This window comes from Rattus norvegicus, chromosome 4 (genome assembly GCF_036323735.1).
Source record: "Rattus norvegicus strain BN/NHsdMcwi chromosome 4, GRCr8, whole genome shotgun sequence".
Lineage (NCBI taxonomy): Eukaryota > Metazoa > Chordata > Mammalia > Rodentia > Muridae > Rattus > Rattus norvegicus.
The window spans coordinates 159,631,011-159,648,570 of NC_086022.1; the positions used below are offsets into that span (position 1 = coordinate 159,631,011).

The 17,560-nt window shown below is 53.2% G+C and overlaps 1 protein-coding gene across 9 annotated transcripts; it reads left to right on the forward strand.

The window, feature by feature from the left end:
- The first annotated feature begins 298 nt into the window (after positions 1 to 298).
- On the forward strand, positions 299 to 17,521 carry Iffo1 (intermediate filament family orphan 1). Of its 9 annotated transcripts, none has more exons than XM_063286358.1 (10): positions 305 to 1,126; positions 4,754 to 4,814; positions 4,906 to 5,001; positions 6,152 to 6,292; positions 6,561 to 6,569; positions 7,346 to 7,527; positions 7,656 to 7,776; positions 8,019 to 8,114; positions 14,687 to 14,817; positions 16,251 to 17,521. In XM_063286358.1, exons 1-10 carry the CDS (start codon positions 348 to 350, stop codon positions 16,354 to 16,356), a joined length of 1,722 nt encoding a protein of 573 aa, XP_063142428.1. In that variant the 5' UTR covers positions 305 to 347; the 3' UTR covers positions 16,357 to 17,521. The 9 variants fall into 9 exon arrangements, 8 of the variants coding, with proteins under 8 accessions (XP_063142427.1, XP_063142426.1, XP_063142425.1 ...); NM_001108647.1 differs by lacking the exon at positions 6,561 to 6,569 and having other exon boundaries at positions 332 to 1,126; positions 7,370 to 7,527; positions 16,251 to 16,303; positions 16,798 to 17,517; XM_006237375.4 differs by lacking the exon at positions 6,561 to 6,569 and having other exon boundaries at positions 306 to 1,126; positions 7,370 to 7,527.
- Positions 17,522 to 17,560: the final 39 nt, after the last annotated feature.

Below are 17,560 nucleotides of genomic sequence, written 5' to 3' on the forward strand. Positions count from 1 at the left end.
TGGATCCACGGTACCGCGGAGAAGAGGCAGTAGGGAAAGCTGCCTCTAAAGTCCCAGAGGTCCTGTGCCTTAGATCCTACAGTCAGGATCTTAGGCGGTGGTTCCCTAGGAAGGGCGAGTCTGGCTCCTCCAATGTTGACTCCACTCACAGGACCTCAGACCCCGGAAAGGTTCAGAGCAAATCCTCTAACGAGGGCTTTTCATTGGCTTCCTCTGCTCCCTCCTTCATGACCTTTGGCCTCCTGCCGGGGCATCTGATTGGTCACTCATATTCCACAAACATCTCATTGGCTCGTCTCCTCACCCTCTGCTGCACTGGTCTCCCTCTCCCAGCAGAAGGCGCAGCCATGAATCCGTTATTTGGTCCCAATCTCTTCCTCCTACAGCAGGAGCAGCAGGGCTTGGCAGGGCCGCTGGGGGACCCTCTGGGAGGTGACCACTTTGCCGGGGGAGGGGACCTTCCCTCGGCTTCGCTTGCCTCGGCTGGCCCTTCTGCCTATTCGCCTCCCGGGCCTGGTTCGGCGCCCCCAGCAGCCATGGCTCTACGCAACGACCTAGGCTCCAACATCAACGTACTCAAGACCCTAAACCTCCGGTTTCGCTGCTTCCTAGCCAAGGTGCACGAGCTAGAGCGCCGAAATCGGCTGCTGGAGAAACAGCTGCAGCAGGCTCTAGAGGAGGGTAAGCAAGGCAGGCGGGGCCTGGCCCGCCGTGACCAGGCGGTACAGACCGGCTTCATCAGCCCGATCCGGCCCCTGGGGCTGCCCCTGAGCTCCCGGCCGGCCGCCGTGTGTCCCCCATCAGCGCGGGTGCTGGGCTCGCCCGCTCGCTCGCCAGCCGGACCCCTAGCATCCTCTGCGGCCTGCCACTCATCATCCTCCACCTCCACCTCCACCTCCACTGCCTTCTCCTCGTCGACCCGCTTTATGCCCGGCACCATCTGGTCCTTCTCACACGCACGCCGAATTGGACCGGGATTGGAACCCACGCTGGTGCAAGGGCCTGGCCTGTCGTGGGTACACCCTGACGGGGTGGGCGTCCAGATCGACACGATCACTCCCGAAATCCGTGCACTGTATAACGTGCTGGCCAAAGTGAAGCGGGAGCGGGACGAGTACAAGCGAAGGTAGGGACAGGGTTCAAGACACGCCACACATAAACACAACAGGGCAGGGAGTTAGTGAGGGTTCCCAGAACGGAGAAGAGTGTGTGTGTGTGGGGGGGGGGGGGCGGCGGCAAGAATCACGTTCTCAAGAGTTGAAGTTCCTGCTGTGATAAAAGTGGGGAGTGTGGAAGGATTTGGATGCGGGGGGCCCCAGAATCCACAGACAGTTCTCAAGTCAGACTCATGGCCAGAAGCATTCTAGAACACTGGGAATTGATACTACTTCTGGCATGACTCCCTGTCTCATGCAGGCTGCAGTGTTTGCATGACTCTGCTGACTGTGGGGTGTTGTGTGGTATGAAAGGGAGACGTCCGAGAGAGCTCTGCATCTGTGGGTCTTGACTGTTCAGATCTTGGGGCACTTCAGGACATAAACTCCACACATGGGATGAAGGGCGCAGCTTTAATTTTGTTGGTAAATTAAGTGAAGTTGGAAGGAGGTAGTAAACAAGAGACAGCCCCTGCCCAGGGCTTCCCCTAAGGCAAGCCTCCAGAAGCCAGGTCTCACCCTGGTTCCCTTTGAGAGGCTCAAGAGTTCCAGAAACTAAAGGCATTGCTTGGAACAGTCCAAACAAACAGGAAAAGAGAAAAAGAAAGGATAAGTGGTCTCCTAGGACAAGGAGAAGGGATGGCTATCATAGGGCCGGGAGCAGAGGGGCTCTAGCAGAAGAATTGCCAACGAGGACCTAGTTAAAAAAAAAACAAAAAACATCGGTAACATGGGCACGCCATATAGAGGTACAGAACAGAGTATCTCAGACCCAGCCCGGTGGGTTCTGAGGATGAAGGTTTGGCTTTCTGAGAGGAACCCTGCCCCTAGCAGGTTAACCCACGAGTTAAGAGGAAGGGATGTCACATTGGAGTGCAGGCTGTAGATCAGGAGGACTCCCTGGATGGCTGGTAACCAGGCAACAGGACAGGACCACAGGCAGAGCGAAGTTTCTGAAGGCTGACCAAGCCCTGATTGAGGAGGAAGTAGGTGGCAGTCAGAGGGAAGGAAGCCCAGGCTTGGAGGCTCCAGTGCCTTATCTAAGGGAACCCTTTTGGGAGATAGCCTGGTCTATGTGTGCAGGCCAAGGTGGCAGGGATTGCCATCTGCTTAACTGTGTGAGGACCATTTGGAGGCCCGGGAAACACATTGCCCAGTCTGAGTGACCTTCAGGGATTGGTAATCTGTTAGCATCCCCTCAGATAACGTGTGTCAGCAGCTTTCGGAAGTTCTGTCCTCACCCTGGCTTCCACGACGAGGGTGGCCCATGTGTTTGGGTTTTTATTCATCTCAGCATCTAGGCACCACCCAGAACTGGCCGGCACCTGCCTCCACCCCTGAAGGGCTTAACAGTCAACTGGACAGTTCTGAAGTTCTGCTGTAGCCGTAGGAACAGCTGCTCCTTTCCAAGGCCGCTTTTAACACAGAGTGTTTGTCCTTGGTGCAGCTGTCATGGGCAGCAAAGAGTTATTCCTTGGGGATTGATTAGCTCATCACTCTGCAGCCTCAAAGGGCCGGAGGCCAGAATTGTGTGGTACACGACACTCGCCCTTCCACCCCAGAACCCCTGCCTGCCTTCTGCGCTCATTAAAGCAACACTGTCCTCCCACATCCTTAGCCTGGACAGCAGCGTGGAGAGCTTGAGAATTAAACTGGGCAACCTCGGAGCTCCGCCACCCCCTAGCTTCTCTTCTCAGCTCCTTTGCCTGTGTGACCTTTTTCTTGGGGCTCAGTTTTTCCAATACAAGAATGGTCCTTGTTGGGGCTGGGGATTTAGCTCAGTGGTAGAGCGCTTACCTAGGAAGCGCAAGGCCCTGGGTTCGGTCCCCAGCTCCGAAAAAAAGAACCAAAAAAAAAAGAATGGTCCTTGTTTTCTTTTCAACTCAAAGATAGGGTTTATTTGCAGGAGAGACCTTTGGTAAATGTAGGATGTACAAAACTGCCCAGATTCTCAGAGAGAGAGAGAGAGAGAGAGAGAGAGAGATTTTGATTGATTTGAATGCAGATCACACTGCACTGGTGTGACTGACTGGAAAACACCGTGAACGTCTAGATAATTCAGTTTCAGATTTCTTACCCTGTATGATCCATCTCAATCATCATCTTGCCTTAAACTTGCTCACGTTTCCCTGGGATTTATTGAGTTCATTATGAGATAGGACTTCGGGCCCTCCCTGGTGCATCTTGGCCAGGGTGGATCCTATGGGCTCTTCCTTTAGAGACTCACAGGCCAGGCACACAGGATGCCACATCCCATATTTGTAGAGGAAGAAAGCCCAGCAAAGACAGAGGTCTCATGGAAGAAAGCGTGTGAGGTGAGGATCTCAGACTGCCACTGCCGGAGCAGGAGAAGCAGATATGGGGGGTGCAGGACTGGCAGGGCTGGGGAGGGTGAGGGAGGCCCAGAGCTGAGCTGCATGGTCAGCTGCAGGGTGGTGGCTAGGCTGGCCGCCTCTTCGCCGGCTGCCTGGGAGTTATTATTAGGAACACTGCAGTGCAGCTGTAGGTGCAGGACACGGGAGAGCAGAGTCATGGAACCTGAGAGGGCGGGCAGTGAGGGAGGGGAAGGAGAGAGAAGGGGCCCAAGAGCTTAGTCCTCCGGATGGCAGAGGCTGCCCTCTGCTGCTTCCTTTCCACAGATCTCATTTTGAGCCTTTTCCTTCAGTTCCCTTCCCTCTTTTCTGAGGCCAGAGGAAGTCTACGCAGGCAGAGGTGATGAGTTCATGCACACTGGCATTGCCTCGGGTTCTCAACAGGGCCAAGCAGCACCCCACCTTCCGTCTCTATGACGGGATGACGTGTATAGTAGCCCTGGGTAGCGCCTCACAGGCCCTGCTCCATTGCAAGTGTCTTCCAACCTCCTGGCAGTGTTGGATTTGAGCTCTCGGGAGAGAGATGCTATGCTACTTGGCTGTGCCTTCTCGCCCACTCTGTTCCCTTTCTCTTGGGTGTGGTTACTCGGCAATGACTAGCCTCCCTTGCCCACTTCTTTCTTCTGCCGGGGGGTGGGGACGTCACGCCAGCCCTGTGACCTTATAGCTCACGTCAAGGGGCTGGGTGGGGAAGGACTTTGTTCCCAACAAGGCTGCTGAGCAGCTCTTGATCCAGCCTGTGTCCTGCAGATGCTTTCACAGGAGGCAGGGCAGCAGCCTAACAAGCTCTGTTCTGTGCGGGCAGGAGCGGGAGACCGGATCTGTGCCACTGAAGGTGGGAGACTGGGTCGTAGGGGGGACCTGGTGGATTGGTGTGGGCAGGAGGTGGGGGATGAGACCGACCTGACAGCTGGTGGAACTGGGCTCATGTGGGGATGGGTACTTCAGAGGGCCAAAGTGGCAGCAGTTGTCTTTAAATATAGTTCTTGGTACCTGGTCCGGAGGTTCTGGGCAGGCAGTGTGTGAGCTCAGCCCTTGCCGGGAAGTGTGGAGCCATTCAACAGCTGCAGCTGCCCACTGGCTGGCTGCCCGTAAATTCTTGTCTCAACGAATTCCCATCTAGGGGACCAGACCTGAGGTCTGGAGCCTGGGCCTGAGGGAGGGATGGGGCGGCCATGTCAGGAGGGACTCTAGGCTATGTTCTCTCCCCTTCCCGATGTCTGTCAGGTGGGAAGAGGAGTACACAGTTCGGATACAGCTACAAGAGCGAGTCACTGAGCTCCAGGAGGTGAGGGGAGCCACCCCGTTGCCCCTGCTTCCCTGTCCCTCCCAAGCCTTTCCCCACACCGACATCATGTCCCCTTTCCTCCCGGCTGCAGGAGGCCCAAGAGGCCGACGCCTGCCAAGAGGAGCTCGCCATGAAGGTGGAGCAACTGAAAGCTGAACTGGTGGTCTTCAAGGGGCTCATGAGCAATGTGAGTTGGGCCTTCCTCCTCCTTTCTCTCAGGGATCCCTGGGTGCTCGCTGCTCCTGGCCCCTCAGTGTCCCTGTGCCACCCCTCTCTGCCTCCCCACTGAAGCCATTGGTGAAAGCAGAGCCCTGAGCTGTCTGACAGCTCACACCTGTAAGCCCAGCACGTGGGAGGGAGGGAGGGAGGCAGAGCCGTCAGAAAGATGGGGAGTTCAAGTCTAGCTCAACCATGTTTTAAAAAATAAAATACGGGGGTTGGGAATTTAGCTCAGTGGTAGAGCGCTTGTCTAGCAACTGCAAGGCCCTGGGTTCGGTCCCCAGCTCCAGAAAAAAAAAATAAAAAAAATAAAATAAAATACGGAATGTGAACCCCTCTGGAGCCAGCTGCCTGGGCTCATGTGTGAGTTCTGCCACTTGCTAGCTGTGTGGCCTTAAACCTCTTCCTGACCCACAAATCCTTCTCTGTGCCTCATCTGTGGAATGTGGGAATGTGGGAAAGAGGGAAGGACATCTCAGGGTTGCCTTGAAGCAGATAATGCCCCTGGCTGATGTGTACAAGTGTCATTTGCCAGCCCCTCCATCCCTCTCTCCCTCTCCCCCTTCCCCCCTCTCCTCCTCTCCCCGTCTCTCCCTCCCCCTTCCCCCTCTGGTTTTTTGAAGCAGACTTACTCTGTATAACAGCCCTGGCTATTTTGAACTTGCTCTGTAAACCAGGCTGGCCTTGAATTCTTCAGAGCTCCCCCTGCCTCTGCTGCCCAAGTGCTGGGATTAAGGGCATGCACACACACACCCCCACCCTCCCTCACCCCCCACCCCTGCTGCCTGGATGACATTCCCAGCAGCCCCTTTCATCTCTGGGGACTTAAGTTTCAGGAGGATAGAGAGCTGTTGTTGGTTCAAGGGAGGCCCTGCCCATCCCAGCCTAGGCCAAGCCTTCCCAGATCTGAGCTGGCTGGGTGTTCGTCTTATGAGCCACAGGGTAGATGTGCACAGTGTGATCCGTGGGCCCCTGGGAAAAGGGATCATCCAGCAGGTCAGGGGCTTCTGAGGAGGTGACGGTGCTGTGCTCTGAAGGATGAGGATTTTGCTGTGGTTTTATCGGTCCCAGCTGAGGTACTGGGTGTCTCCTCACTGTTCCTGGTGTTCCTGGTACAGAATCTGACAGAGCTGGACACCAAGATCCAGGAGAAGGCCATGAAGGTAGACATGGACATCTGCCGCCGCATTGACATCACGGCCAAGCTCTGCGACCTGGCTCAGCAGCGCAACTGTGAGGATGTGATCCAGATGTTCCAGGTAAGGGGCCTGCCGGCCGCCATCTCAGGGGCTGGGTGGGGTAGACAAGCTCCTACCATGGCAGGCCTGAGTCTCAGGTCCTGCTCCCCTTCACCCTGGGACACATCTTGTCCCCTGGGGCCCTTGGTGGGACTAGGCTGGGAGGCAAGGAACAGCCTCAGGAGAGAGGTTTTGGAAGCCATCTCTAACTCCTTCTCCCCCTCCCCCCCTCCTCTGTCTGCCTCTCTTCTCTCTGCTCCTCTCATCTTTTCTCTTGCTTTCTCCATAGAAGAAGCTGGTTAGTGTGACCTCACGCAAGCTTATTGTCCCAGTCCCTGTCTCTAAGCCACCCCGCCCTCAGTTTTGAACCACTGGGCCCTTCCAAAAAGATGCCTTCTTCCTTTCTGTTTTCCTTGCTCCTCCGTTTTTAGTCTCTTCCTTCTCCTTCTCCCAGCGGCCTTCCAGATCTGGATGTGACTTAAGCGCTCCCATAGTAAACACAAGTCTCTCATCTTCCTCGCAGCTAGAACTGGGTTCAGCTGAGCCCTCCCTCTAATGAGAAAGACTTCAGAACCAAACCTGACCCGATTCCTCTGCACTTAATGAACACGACCTTTTGCTTTTTCTAAAGATTTATTTTCTGTGTATGGATATTTTGCCTCCATAATGTCTGCACACCACATGAGTGCCTTCTGCCCAAGGATACCAGAAGAGGGCATTGGATTCCCTTGGAACTGGACTTATGGAGGGCACTGAGCCGCCACGTGGCTGCTGGGAATTGAACCAGGGTCCTCTGGAAGAGCATCCAGTGCCCTTAACCGCTGAGCCACCTCTCCAGCCCTCATTCAGCCCTTCATACTGTGGTCATCACCAGCCGTTTCTCTCGTCTCACTGCTCTACTCCTGTTCCTCCTCCTCCACTCTTCGCCTGCAGCCCTGCCCTATCTGCGTGTGTCTGCCTGTTTCTGTCCCTGTCGTGTAACTGTCTCTTCTCTGTCCTCCTTCCTGCTGGCCCCCCTCACCCTGCGGCCTCCCTGCCCACCCTCTCCTCATGCACCCGGCCTCGCCTCTGTAGTCTCTACACTTGTCTCCCATTAAGGTCCCGTCCATGGGGGGGCGGAAGCGGGAACGCAAGGCTGCTGTGGAGGAGGACACCTCCCTGTCGGAGAGTGATGGGCCCCGCCAGCCTGAGGGGGACGAGGAGGAGAGCACAGCCCTCAGCATCAACGAGGAGATGCAGCGCATGCTCAGCCAGCTGTGAGTCCCGCAGCTGCACCCCAGCTGCCCTGGCCAGATGTGCCCCGTCCCGAGGCCGGAGCTCCCTTAGTGCCCTGTGCCTGTCCAGAGGCCCCAGTGCCCTTGACACGTGGGTTCCCTGTCTGTAGGAGGGAGTATGATTTTGAGGACGACTGTGACAGCCTGACGTGGGAGGAGACTGAGGAGACCTTGCTGCTTTGGGAGGATTTCTCAGGCTATGCCATGGCGGCCGCAGAGGCCCAGGGAGAGGTAACCTCCCTTCCTGGCCGTAGGCCCCTCAGGCTCTGCCCCTATGTCCTCCACACCCCGCCCCTCCCATGCTCTGTCCCCAGTGTGGCTTTCATCCTCCCTGGCTTTTCCCCATTCCTGTTTGCCGACCTTCTCCATTCTGTTTCCTCTAACTGGACCTTCTCTCTCTTCCTGCCTTGGCCCTGGAATGTCCCTATTCCTGTCCCTCCCTGGTTGGCTGCCCCTCGATTCCCTTTCTCCAGCAGCAGGAGGACAGCTTGGAGAAGGTGATCAAAGATACTGAGTCCCTGTTCAAAACCCGGGAGAAGGAGTACCAGGAGACCATTGACCAGATAGAGGTAAGGGTGCCGGCCACCGGGGCTCTGCCTGGGCTGACTCAAAAGCCACGCTGTAGGTCTCCTTGCTGGACCCCAAGATCAGGAACTTCTGTCTGTTGACAGGAGGAGTGACACCCTTAGTTGTGACCTCAGGATCTGGAGGCAGATAGATGTGGGTTCAAATCTTGGCTCTGTCACCATGAGAAACAAATCTTCTGCCATCCTCCTTCTTCCTATTTATTTTACACACACACACACATACACACGTATGTATGTATGTATGTATGTATGTATGTATGTATGCATGCATGCATGCATGTATGTATGTATTGAGTGTCCGGGAGCATGGGTTTTTTTATATGGGTTCTAGGATCAAACCCAGGTCTTCATGCTGTGTCCTTAAGCCTCCCACTGAGTGAGGAATACCTCAGCCAGCTCCTTCATTCATTTTTTTTTTTTTTAAGATTTATTTACTTCATGTATGTGAGTAAACTGTCGCTGTCTTCAGACACACCAGAAGAGGGCATCGGATCCCATTACAGATGGTTGGGAGCCACCATGTGGTTGCTGGGATTTGAACTCAGGACCTCTGGAAGGCAGTCAGTGCTCTTAACCGCTGAGCCATCTCTCCAGCCCTGTTCTTTCGACATAGACTCTCTCATGCATACATGCATTCCATGGTATGTGTGTGGAAGTCAGAGGACGTGTGGGAGGAAACTCTCTTCTTTTATCATGCTGGTGCCAGCCGTCCATTTTCGGTCTTTGGACTTGGTAGCTTATGCCTTTACCTGCCGGACCATCTCCCACCAGTCTTTCTTTATTTTGTCTGCCTGCCTTCCTTCCGTCTTCCTTCCCTTCCTCCCCCCTCCCTCCCTTCTCCCTTTCTTCCTTCCTTCCTTCCTTCCATCTTCCTTCCTTTCCTTTTTTTCCTTCTCTGTAGCCCTGGCTACCGTGGAACTTACTACATAGAATTTACTCTTCCTCTCCTGGGATTAAGTGTGCATGTACCACTGCCCAGGTTCTCTTGTTCTTTCTGAGTGTCCTCCCCGATCCCCGCCTCTCCCTTTCTTTGCAAGATCCTGTCCTGTTGTTTGAATTGGCCTCAAGCTCCTGGTGCTTCTGCCCCCACCTCCCATGTGGTAGGATTATAGGTGTAAACGTTAATCCAGCTTTGCACTGACCAGCTTTTTATCCTTCCTTGGGTCTTCTTCCTTTTCGTGTGTGTGTGTGTGTGTGTGTGTGTGTGTGTGTGTGTGTACATATATATGTGTGGAGGCCTGAAACAAACCTGGGTGGTGTTGAGTGTGGTTAAGGTTGTTTTGGTTTTGGTTTTAATTGAGATAAGGCCTTTCACTGGCCTGGAACATGCTGAGCAGGCTAGGCTGGCCAGGGATCCTGAGGCATCTGTCTGTCTGTCCATCCTTAGTTTTGGGATTGCAAGTGGTGTTCTACTAGGACTAGTTTCTTCTTCTTTTTAAGATTTACTTATTTATTTTATATGAGTGCTCTGTTTGTACACCTCCATGCCAGAAGAAGGCATCAGATCCCAGGATAGATGGTTGTGAGCCACTGTGTAGTTGCTGGGAATTGAACTCAGGACCTCTGGAAGAGCAAACAATGCTCTAAACCTCTGAGCCACCTCTCTAGCCCTAGCTTCTTTTTTAAATGGGTTTTGGGATCAAACTCAGGTCTTCATTCTGTGCCATTAGCCTCACACTGAGTGAGGAATACCTCAGCCAGCTCCTTCATTCTTTTGATATGGGCTCTCTCACACACGTGGGCACACATCCGGTCTGCCTACTTGCCTTCCTTTCCTGCCCCCACCCTCTCAGTCAGTGTCTGTCTGTCTGTCTGTCTGTCTCTCTCTCTCTCTCTCTTCCCCCCTCCCTTCCCTGTTGGCCAGAAGTGGGCATTAGATTCCCAGGAGCCGGAGCTCACAGGTGACTGAACCTGACATGGGTGCTGGAAAATAAACTCAGATCCTTCACAAGAGCAGGGACTGACAAAGCCATTCCTGCTAGTAAATAGTTCTTACATCTAAGCCCCACCCAGACAGGGTCTTTCTGTGTAGTCAGTCAAACTTGGGGCAATCCTCTTGCCTCAGGCTGCAAGGGTTAGAGATGTTTTCTACCATGCTAAGGGTGGACCTGTCTCTTTATTTGTCCAATAGAGATGTTCATAATCTTTCCTAGCAGGCAGGGTTATTAGGATTATCAGATAGAGGGAGATGTGAGGCTCTTAGGACGGGATCTGGCAGGTTAACGTGGCAGAGTATGTGTGTTTATTACTGGGAACACCCTAAATACCGCAGCACTCTGAGGGTCTCCTGTCTCCTTGGCTCAGCCTTGGAGCTCCTGGAGGAGTCTCCTCTTTCATTTTTGAGTCTTGGGGCATCATTTATGAATGGTGGTGGAGCTGGGGTTTAGATTGTCCTGCTAGACTGCAGGCAGCTTTGTCGGCAGCAGGAAGGAGGTTGCCATCATCAGGGCTGTGTCTCAGACACTGATATGGCAATGAGGCAGGAGACTTCTGCCACTGGGCTCCCTGCAAGCCCTGAGGTGTATTCCCATGCCTGCGGGGCTCACCCTGTTTGTATTTTGAGAAGGAATTTTGGAAGTAACTTCCCGAGTCTGCAGTGTCCCCGCATATGTCAGATAGCCGTGCTACTCTGAGCAAAACCAGATCTTTTGTTTTTTAACCCAGAGGCCCACCCAGCTAAGCTTTGCCTGGGACAAGTGATCTCCTCCATCGCCTCCTTAAGGATTTATTTATTTATTAAATATAAGTACTCTGTGGCTGTCTTCAGACACACCAGAAGAGGGCATCAGATCCCATTACAGATGGTTGTGAGCCCTCATGTGGTTGCTGGGATTTGAACTCAGGACCTCTGGAAGAGCAGTCAGTGCTCTTAACGGCTGAGCCACCTCTCTAGCCCTGTGCCTACCTCTTACAGATGGTAGATTTAAGACTTGGTCTTTTTTTCCTTCTGTCAGTAGGTAGGAGTCTTAGCGCAGTGACCCCGTACTCCTTCTGTGGTTCATCCCTTAGCCCACAAATGACCAGATGTAAACATGATCTGGTGAGAGGAAAAGCACCTGGGCTGGGACCGCACTCCCTTGGTAGAATGCCTGCTGCCTACCTTCATGCCTGAGCCCGGGTTTGATCCTAGGACATGAAGTAGGGCGTGTGGTGATGCCTTCAGTCCCAGTACTGGGAGGAGGATCTTTATGAGTTTGAGGACAGCCTGGTCTACAGAGCTGCTTCCAGGACATCCAGGGCCACACAGACAAGCCCCCACCTCCCCCACCCCCCAAAAATTCGGAAACATGTTTGATGCTGTTCCTAAGTTGCATGACTTCTGTCCTTTCCTGGGAGAATGGCTTGAGAAAGGCACAGGAAGTTCCCTCGGCAGCCTTGGTGGCAGGTACCTCCACTAGGGCATCTGTGGGACCTTTGATCTCAGGGTGATTGAGATAGTGCTAGACCAGCCCCCCCCCATTATTGAGTGGTGCCGCTGAGTGGTGGGTGGAGTTTTCTTCCACGGCCCCACCCCTTCATCGCTCCCATCTACCTCCACCCCTCCCTGCCTTTTCCACTCTGATCTCCCACACTGAGTCTGAAGTTTGGGGGAATGACTTGTTGAAGGCGTTTCCTAGAATGTGCACTTCCCCTTCAATGTGCAAATCAGAGTGACCTAGGACACTCAGACATGGCTGGTAGTACTGCCTTCTGCTTTGAGAGACCAAACCGGGGGTGGGGATGGGGGTGGGGTATATTTGTATGTGTGGATAGCAGCTGATCTCTGACCTGGAATTGTATAATTGTATGTGCGTGTGCGTGTGTGTGTGTGTGTGTGTGTGTGTGTGGTATGTGTTTCTCTGTGTCTGTGTCTGTGTGTGTGTATCTGTGTGGTATGTGTGTCTGTGTGTGTGTGTGTGTGCATGTCTCTGTGTGTGTGTGTGTGGTATGTGTGTGTCTGTGTGTGTCTCTGTGTGTGTGTGTGTGTGTGTGCATGTCTCTGTGTCTGTGTGGTATGTGTGTGTCTCTGTGTGTCTCTGTGTGTCTCTGTGTGTGTGTGTGTGTGGTGTATGTGTCTGTGTGGTGTGTGTGCCTGTGTGGTATGTGTGTGTGTCTGTGTGGTATGTGTATGTGTGTGTATGCGTGTGTGTGTGTCTGTGTGTGTGTGGTATGTGTGTGTATGCATGTGTGTGTGTGTCTGTGTGTGTATGTGGTATGTGTGTGTCTGTGTGTGGTGTATGTGTCTGTGTGGTGTGTGTACCTGTGTGGTATGTGTATGTGTGTGTATGCGTGTGTGTGTGTGTGTGTCTGTCTGTCTGTCTGTGTGTGTCTGTGTGTCTGTGTGTGTGTGTAGGTGGCAGCTGGCCTCTTATCTTCAGGATCATTTTTCTCACAAATGGCTGTCTGTTGTGGAAACACGCATGCCTTTTGAGCCATCTCCTCTGTGGCGTACCACCCAGCTGTCCAGCAGATGACCCAGAATGCCAGTGTCCTGCTGTCCCCTTGTCTGCTCCTGTAGTTCACTTCCTTCTTTCTGCCCACCCCCACCCTGTCCACTTCACATTTTTTTCCGGGTGGCTTCGCACAGCCCATCCACAGCTTCAAGGCCACTCTTCTGCCCTGTCTTTGCCCTCGGGCAGCCAAGTAGATCTCCGCACAGCAGTTTGGTTCCCCCATCGGGCCCCTGGTCTTTGTATCAAAGACAAAGAGAGGCCATGGAGTGTCTCTGGCCTAGATACTTTTCCGCCTCAGCCTACTTTTTTTTGCTGCCTTTAAACCCAGCTGCAGAGTCAGCTCTAGGAGGGAGACTTCTTGATACAGAGACCCCATTTCTTTTGTGGGGAAAATTCTGATATCAGGATGCACCTTGTAATCACTCAGATGGGAAGTCTCTCTAATGTGGGGGAGCTGCATATAAGTAAGAAAGTGAAGCAGAATGGAATGCTGTAAACAGAAGCTAGGCTCCCTCCATTGCATTGAGGCTTGGGATTATTTGACAGTGAATTAGCTTCAATAGAGGGAAGGCTCGGTGGCAAAGATGGACAGATGAGCAGGAACCGTCTGCCCTTAAAGCGGTGGGATTCAGCCTTCCTGATGCTGCAGCCCTTTAATACAGCGCTTCATGCTGTGGTGACCTCCAACCATAAAATTGCTGCATTGCTGCTTCATAACTGTAACTTTGCTACCGTTATGAATTGTAATGTAGGTCTGGAGAGATGGCTCAGCGGTTAAGAACACTGCCTGCTCTTCCAGAGGTCCTGAGTTCAATTCCCAGCAACCACATGGTGGCTCACAACCATCTGTAATGAGATCTGATGCCCTCTTCTGGTGTGTCTGAAGGCAGCTACAGTGTCCTCACTTAATTGTAATGTAAATATTGATATGCAGAGTATCCTATATTTAACCCCTAAAGGGGTCGCAACCCACAGGTTAAGAACTGCTGCCTTAAAGGAACTGAGTTCCCAAGTCAGTGAGGAAGGTGCAGCACACAGAAGCACGGTGAGCTGAGCTAGAGAAACCCTAGGAGTGCAGCATCCCAATGGCCCACTTCTGTTCATGGGGGTGAAGTCACACCATTGTGCGTACATTGACACCCTTTCCTTGTTACTCTCGCCTTTTCCTTTTGTGGGTCTGGGGATTGAAGCCAAGGCCCACTGAGGCAAAACCCTTCACAGCTGCAGCGGCAGGCTTTTTTTTTAGACAGAGTTATGTAGCTCACACTGGCCTCAAACTTGCTTTAGAACAGACTTACCTGCAACTTCTGATTAGTGCTGGGATTACAGATGTGTGTTACTAGGTCCAGCTTACGGGATGCTAGGGATCAAAGTATGGTTCCGTTGCAGGCTAGGCAAGCCCTCTGCCAGCCGAGCTACAGTCTGAGCCTCTGTGTGTGTGTGTGTGTGTGTGTGTGTGTGTGTGTGTGTGTGTGTGTATGCATGTGTGTATGCATGTGTGTGTGCGCGTGTGTGTGCGCGTGTGTGTGCGCGCGTGTATGTGTGAGTGAGTGTGTCTGTACATTTGTGTGTGCGTGTGTGTGTGCGCACGCGTGTATGTGTGTGTGTGTGTGTCTGTACATTTGCGTGTGCGCACAAGTGTGTGTGCACATGCCATGGTGCAGGTGTGGAGGTCAGAGAACAATTTGGAGTTGGTTTTCTCCTTCTTCTATGTGGGTCCCTGGCATCAAATGCAGATTGGCAGATGTGGCAGGTACCTTATCCACTGAGCCCTTTGGCGTGCCCTCCTTCCCCCTTTTTGAGACCAGGTTTAAGATTTACTGTCATGACTCTCCTGCCTCAGCCTGAGTGCTGGAGTGAAGGCTGTGCTCCCCCACCCACCATGCTTTTACAGAGAACTCAGACATCTGGCTGATTCTTGGGTAGCAGTAGGAGTAGATTCCCAGAAAGGCTTGAGTGTGGGGCACCGTCCTGAGCCCTTGCCTCGCCAGAGTGAGGGCCTGAAGTTAGAGCGCCAGTTGCTGCCGCCCCTCCCCCACTTCCATATCCCGGGGAAGCAGGCGATGGAAGCTTGCTTGTTTTCTGAGCTGCTTGGCCCTCCCTGACCCCACCTCACCGCAGCTGGAGCTGGCCACGGCCAAGAGCGACATGAACCGCCACCTGCATGAGTACATGGAGATGTGCAGCATGAAGCGGGGGCTGGACGTGCAGATGGAGACCTGCCGCCGCCTTATCACACAGTCCGGAGACCGGTAAGGGCCGCCCTGAGTGGCGTGGCTGTCTCCCAGGGAAGAAGGCTGGACAGGCCCCAGTGGCCTGTGGGAGTGACCAGGTCACATCTTTATGTCCAGCTGTCCTTGGGAGTCCCTGTAGGTGTGGCCTAGAATGAAGCTTCCTCTCCCTGCCTTGGCCGTCAGATGAAACCGACTAGTGCCCAACTCTGAGGGTCTGAGAGCCCAAACCTGGCAAGGAGCAAAGAAATAGAGGGACAGGATTATCCAAATCCAAATCACAGTTTAGCTGTTTGACCTTGTTTAAGAGTAAATCTGGGGTTTTGGAATATAGCTCAGTGGTAGAGTCCTTGTCTAGCCTGTCTAGCACACACACAGACACACACAGACACACACAGACACACACACACACACACACAGACACACACACACACACACACAGACACACACACACACACTAAGATTTTTTTAGAAATCTCTAAACCAGGCCTAGCGGTACATGTCTGCAGTCTCAGTCTTGGAAGGCGGAGGCAGAAGGATTGTCATGAGTTTTAGGCTGTTCTGGACAGCAGTAAAACCTTGTCCCACACAAACCAAACAGCAACAACAACAAACAAAAATCCAAGGAATGGCAGTTAAGTCAGGCTTATGAGCGCATACCTATCATTCAGATGCACAGAAGCAACGGGCAGGTGAATTGCCACAAGTACTAGACCAGCCTCGCCTCTGTGAGGAGTTCAAGGCCAGGCAGGAATGCAAACTGACTCATCTCAAAGAGAACAAAAAACCCAACCCAACCCGACCCCCCAAATTGCATTGTATGGTGAGCACGCTAACTGGGTTTGTGGCCACCCCAGCCACTTTGAAGGCAAGAGGGGCTGGAGAGATGGCTCAGCGGTTAAGAGCACTGACTGCTCTTCCAGAGGTCCTGAGTTCAATTCCCAGCAACCACATGGTGGCTCACAACCATCTGTAATGGGATCTGATGCCCTCTTCTGGTATGTCTGAAAACAGTTACAGTGTACTCATATAAATAAAATAAATTAAAAAAAAAAAGAAAATCAACTGAAGGCAAGAGGATTGCTTGCACCCAGGAATTTGGGGTCAGCAGTGACAACAGAGTGAAACAGCCCCCTAAACCCCCATACTCCCCCAGTCTCACCTCCTACAGTCCCCACAGCCCCCCGCACACCGAATTATTGCTGGATAAGAAGCTAGGGCCTTAGTGTGGCTCAGGGAACATCTCCATGCTGTGACTTCAGACTTTTCTGATCTCTGAGTCCCAAAGAGCGAAACTGTTCCTCCCATCAAGTTGAAAACAAGTTTTCCTTCCCTCCCCCGTCCTTGCCTGTCATCCCCCTGTACCTCAAAAGATAAGGCCAGAGAAAGCAAGTTTGGAAGTCTCAGGAGCTTTCCTGCTTTGCCCCAAGGTGACAACTGGTATTTCTTTCTAGAAAGTCTCCTGCTTTCACTGCGGTCCCGCTTAGCGACCCGCCGCCGCCGCCAAGCGAGACTGAGGACTCCGATCGAGATGTCTCATCTGACAGCTCCATGAGATAGGAACCAGGGCCTGGTGCCCCAGAGCTCTCTGGGGCAGGGGTGTGGGTCTGCAGAGGACCATCTTCTGTGCCACCGCATGAAGCCTGGCCCTGGCTTGTCCTCTCCAGGGTTCTGGGGTGTCTGGAGCTAGGCTCGGCCCCACCCCCTGTACAACTCCCAACACATTGGGGCACTCCTGCCTTCCTCACATGTGGGTATCTGCTACTTCTCCATCTTTGGAATGCTGCCAGCACACTTGGAGCCTCCCTTTTCCATTTGTAAGGAATGTGGTTATGGGACCTGCCTGTTTTCCTTGGGTTTTGTACTGGTGCTAACTGGCCTAGGCACTCATGTGAAACAGATTCCGCATGTACCTTTGGATAGGACCTTGCTCCCTAGGAAGGCCTTGAGGGCGTGGACACTGCACATGCTCACAGCTAGCTGCCCACCTGCCCACTGCAGTGAACATGGCTGTGCCTTTGGGAAGTCCAGTGCCTGGGCCAGGTCGCCACTGAGATGAAGCTGCTGCCACACTTGGGTGTGGCCTGCACAAGGTTAGGGGTGCTCAGGGTGTCTCCTCAGTGACCAGCTGAGGGAATGCCTCCATGGCTGTCACTGACAAAACCAAAAGGTTACAATGTCCCTGGTCCTAGGGAGCTAGGATCTCCCAGGAGAGGCTATGCAGAGCTGACATTTGAATGGGACCTTTGAAAGCAATGAAGGCGTTGAGTCGAGTCACCGTGTAATGCACCTTCATTTCATTCCCAACCAACAGTGAGCGCTGGCTAGTCACTGCCCCAGAACCAAAGCACCTTCAAGTGCCCACACCTGAAGACAGGTGAACAGCTCAGCAGGGACCTTCCCTCTTCATGGACACAATTAGTCCTACTGTACTGGGCACCCTTCCAACTTTACCTAATTTAACATCTGGAGACTTTGAGAGCTGGGTACAATTAACCTTTGTTTGCAGATAAAGGACACAGATCTTTCTCAAGAGCAGCAAGCTCTGAAAGTCAGTGCTGTTCAAAGACTGCACCTTCTGTTCCAGTGTCAAGCCCCACCCTCCACACTGCCAGACACATCAGGTGTCTGGACAGGCGGCCTGGGCTGGCACTCGGTTAGAATGTAGCCCTGGACCTCTAGCACCCAGCTGGATGGCAGAGCCAATAAAGATATGTGCACAAAACCGAATGGAGCCTCCTTCACCTGCCCATAACCCCCACAA

Excerpts from the sequence above, each read along its gene's own strand:
- Iffo1 (XM_063286358.1), top strand. The coding sequence starts at position 348 with ATGAATCCGTTATTTGGTCCCAATCTCTTCCTCCTACAGCAGGAGCAG. Across the intron at positions 1,127-4,753 it reads CGGGACGAGTACAAGCGAAG|GTGGGAAGAGGAGTACACAG; the intron begins GTAGGGACAGGG and ends GATGTCTGTCAG. Across the intron at positions 4,815-4,905 it reads GAGTCACTGAGCTCCAGGAG|GAGGCCCAAGAGGCCGACGC; the intron begins GTGAGGGGAGCC and ends TCCCGGCTGCAG.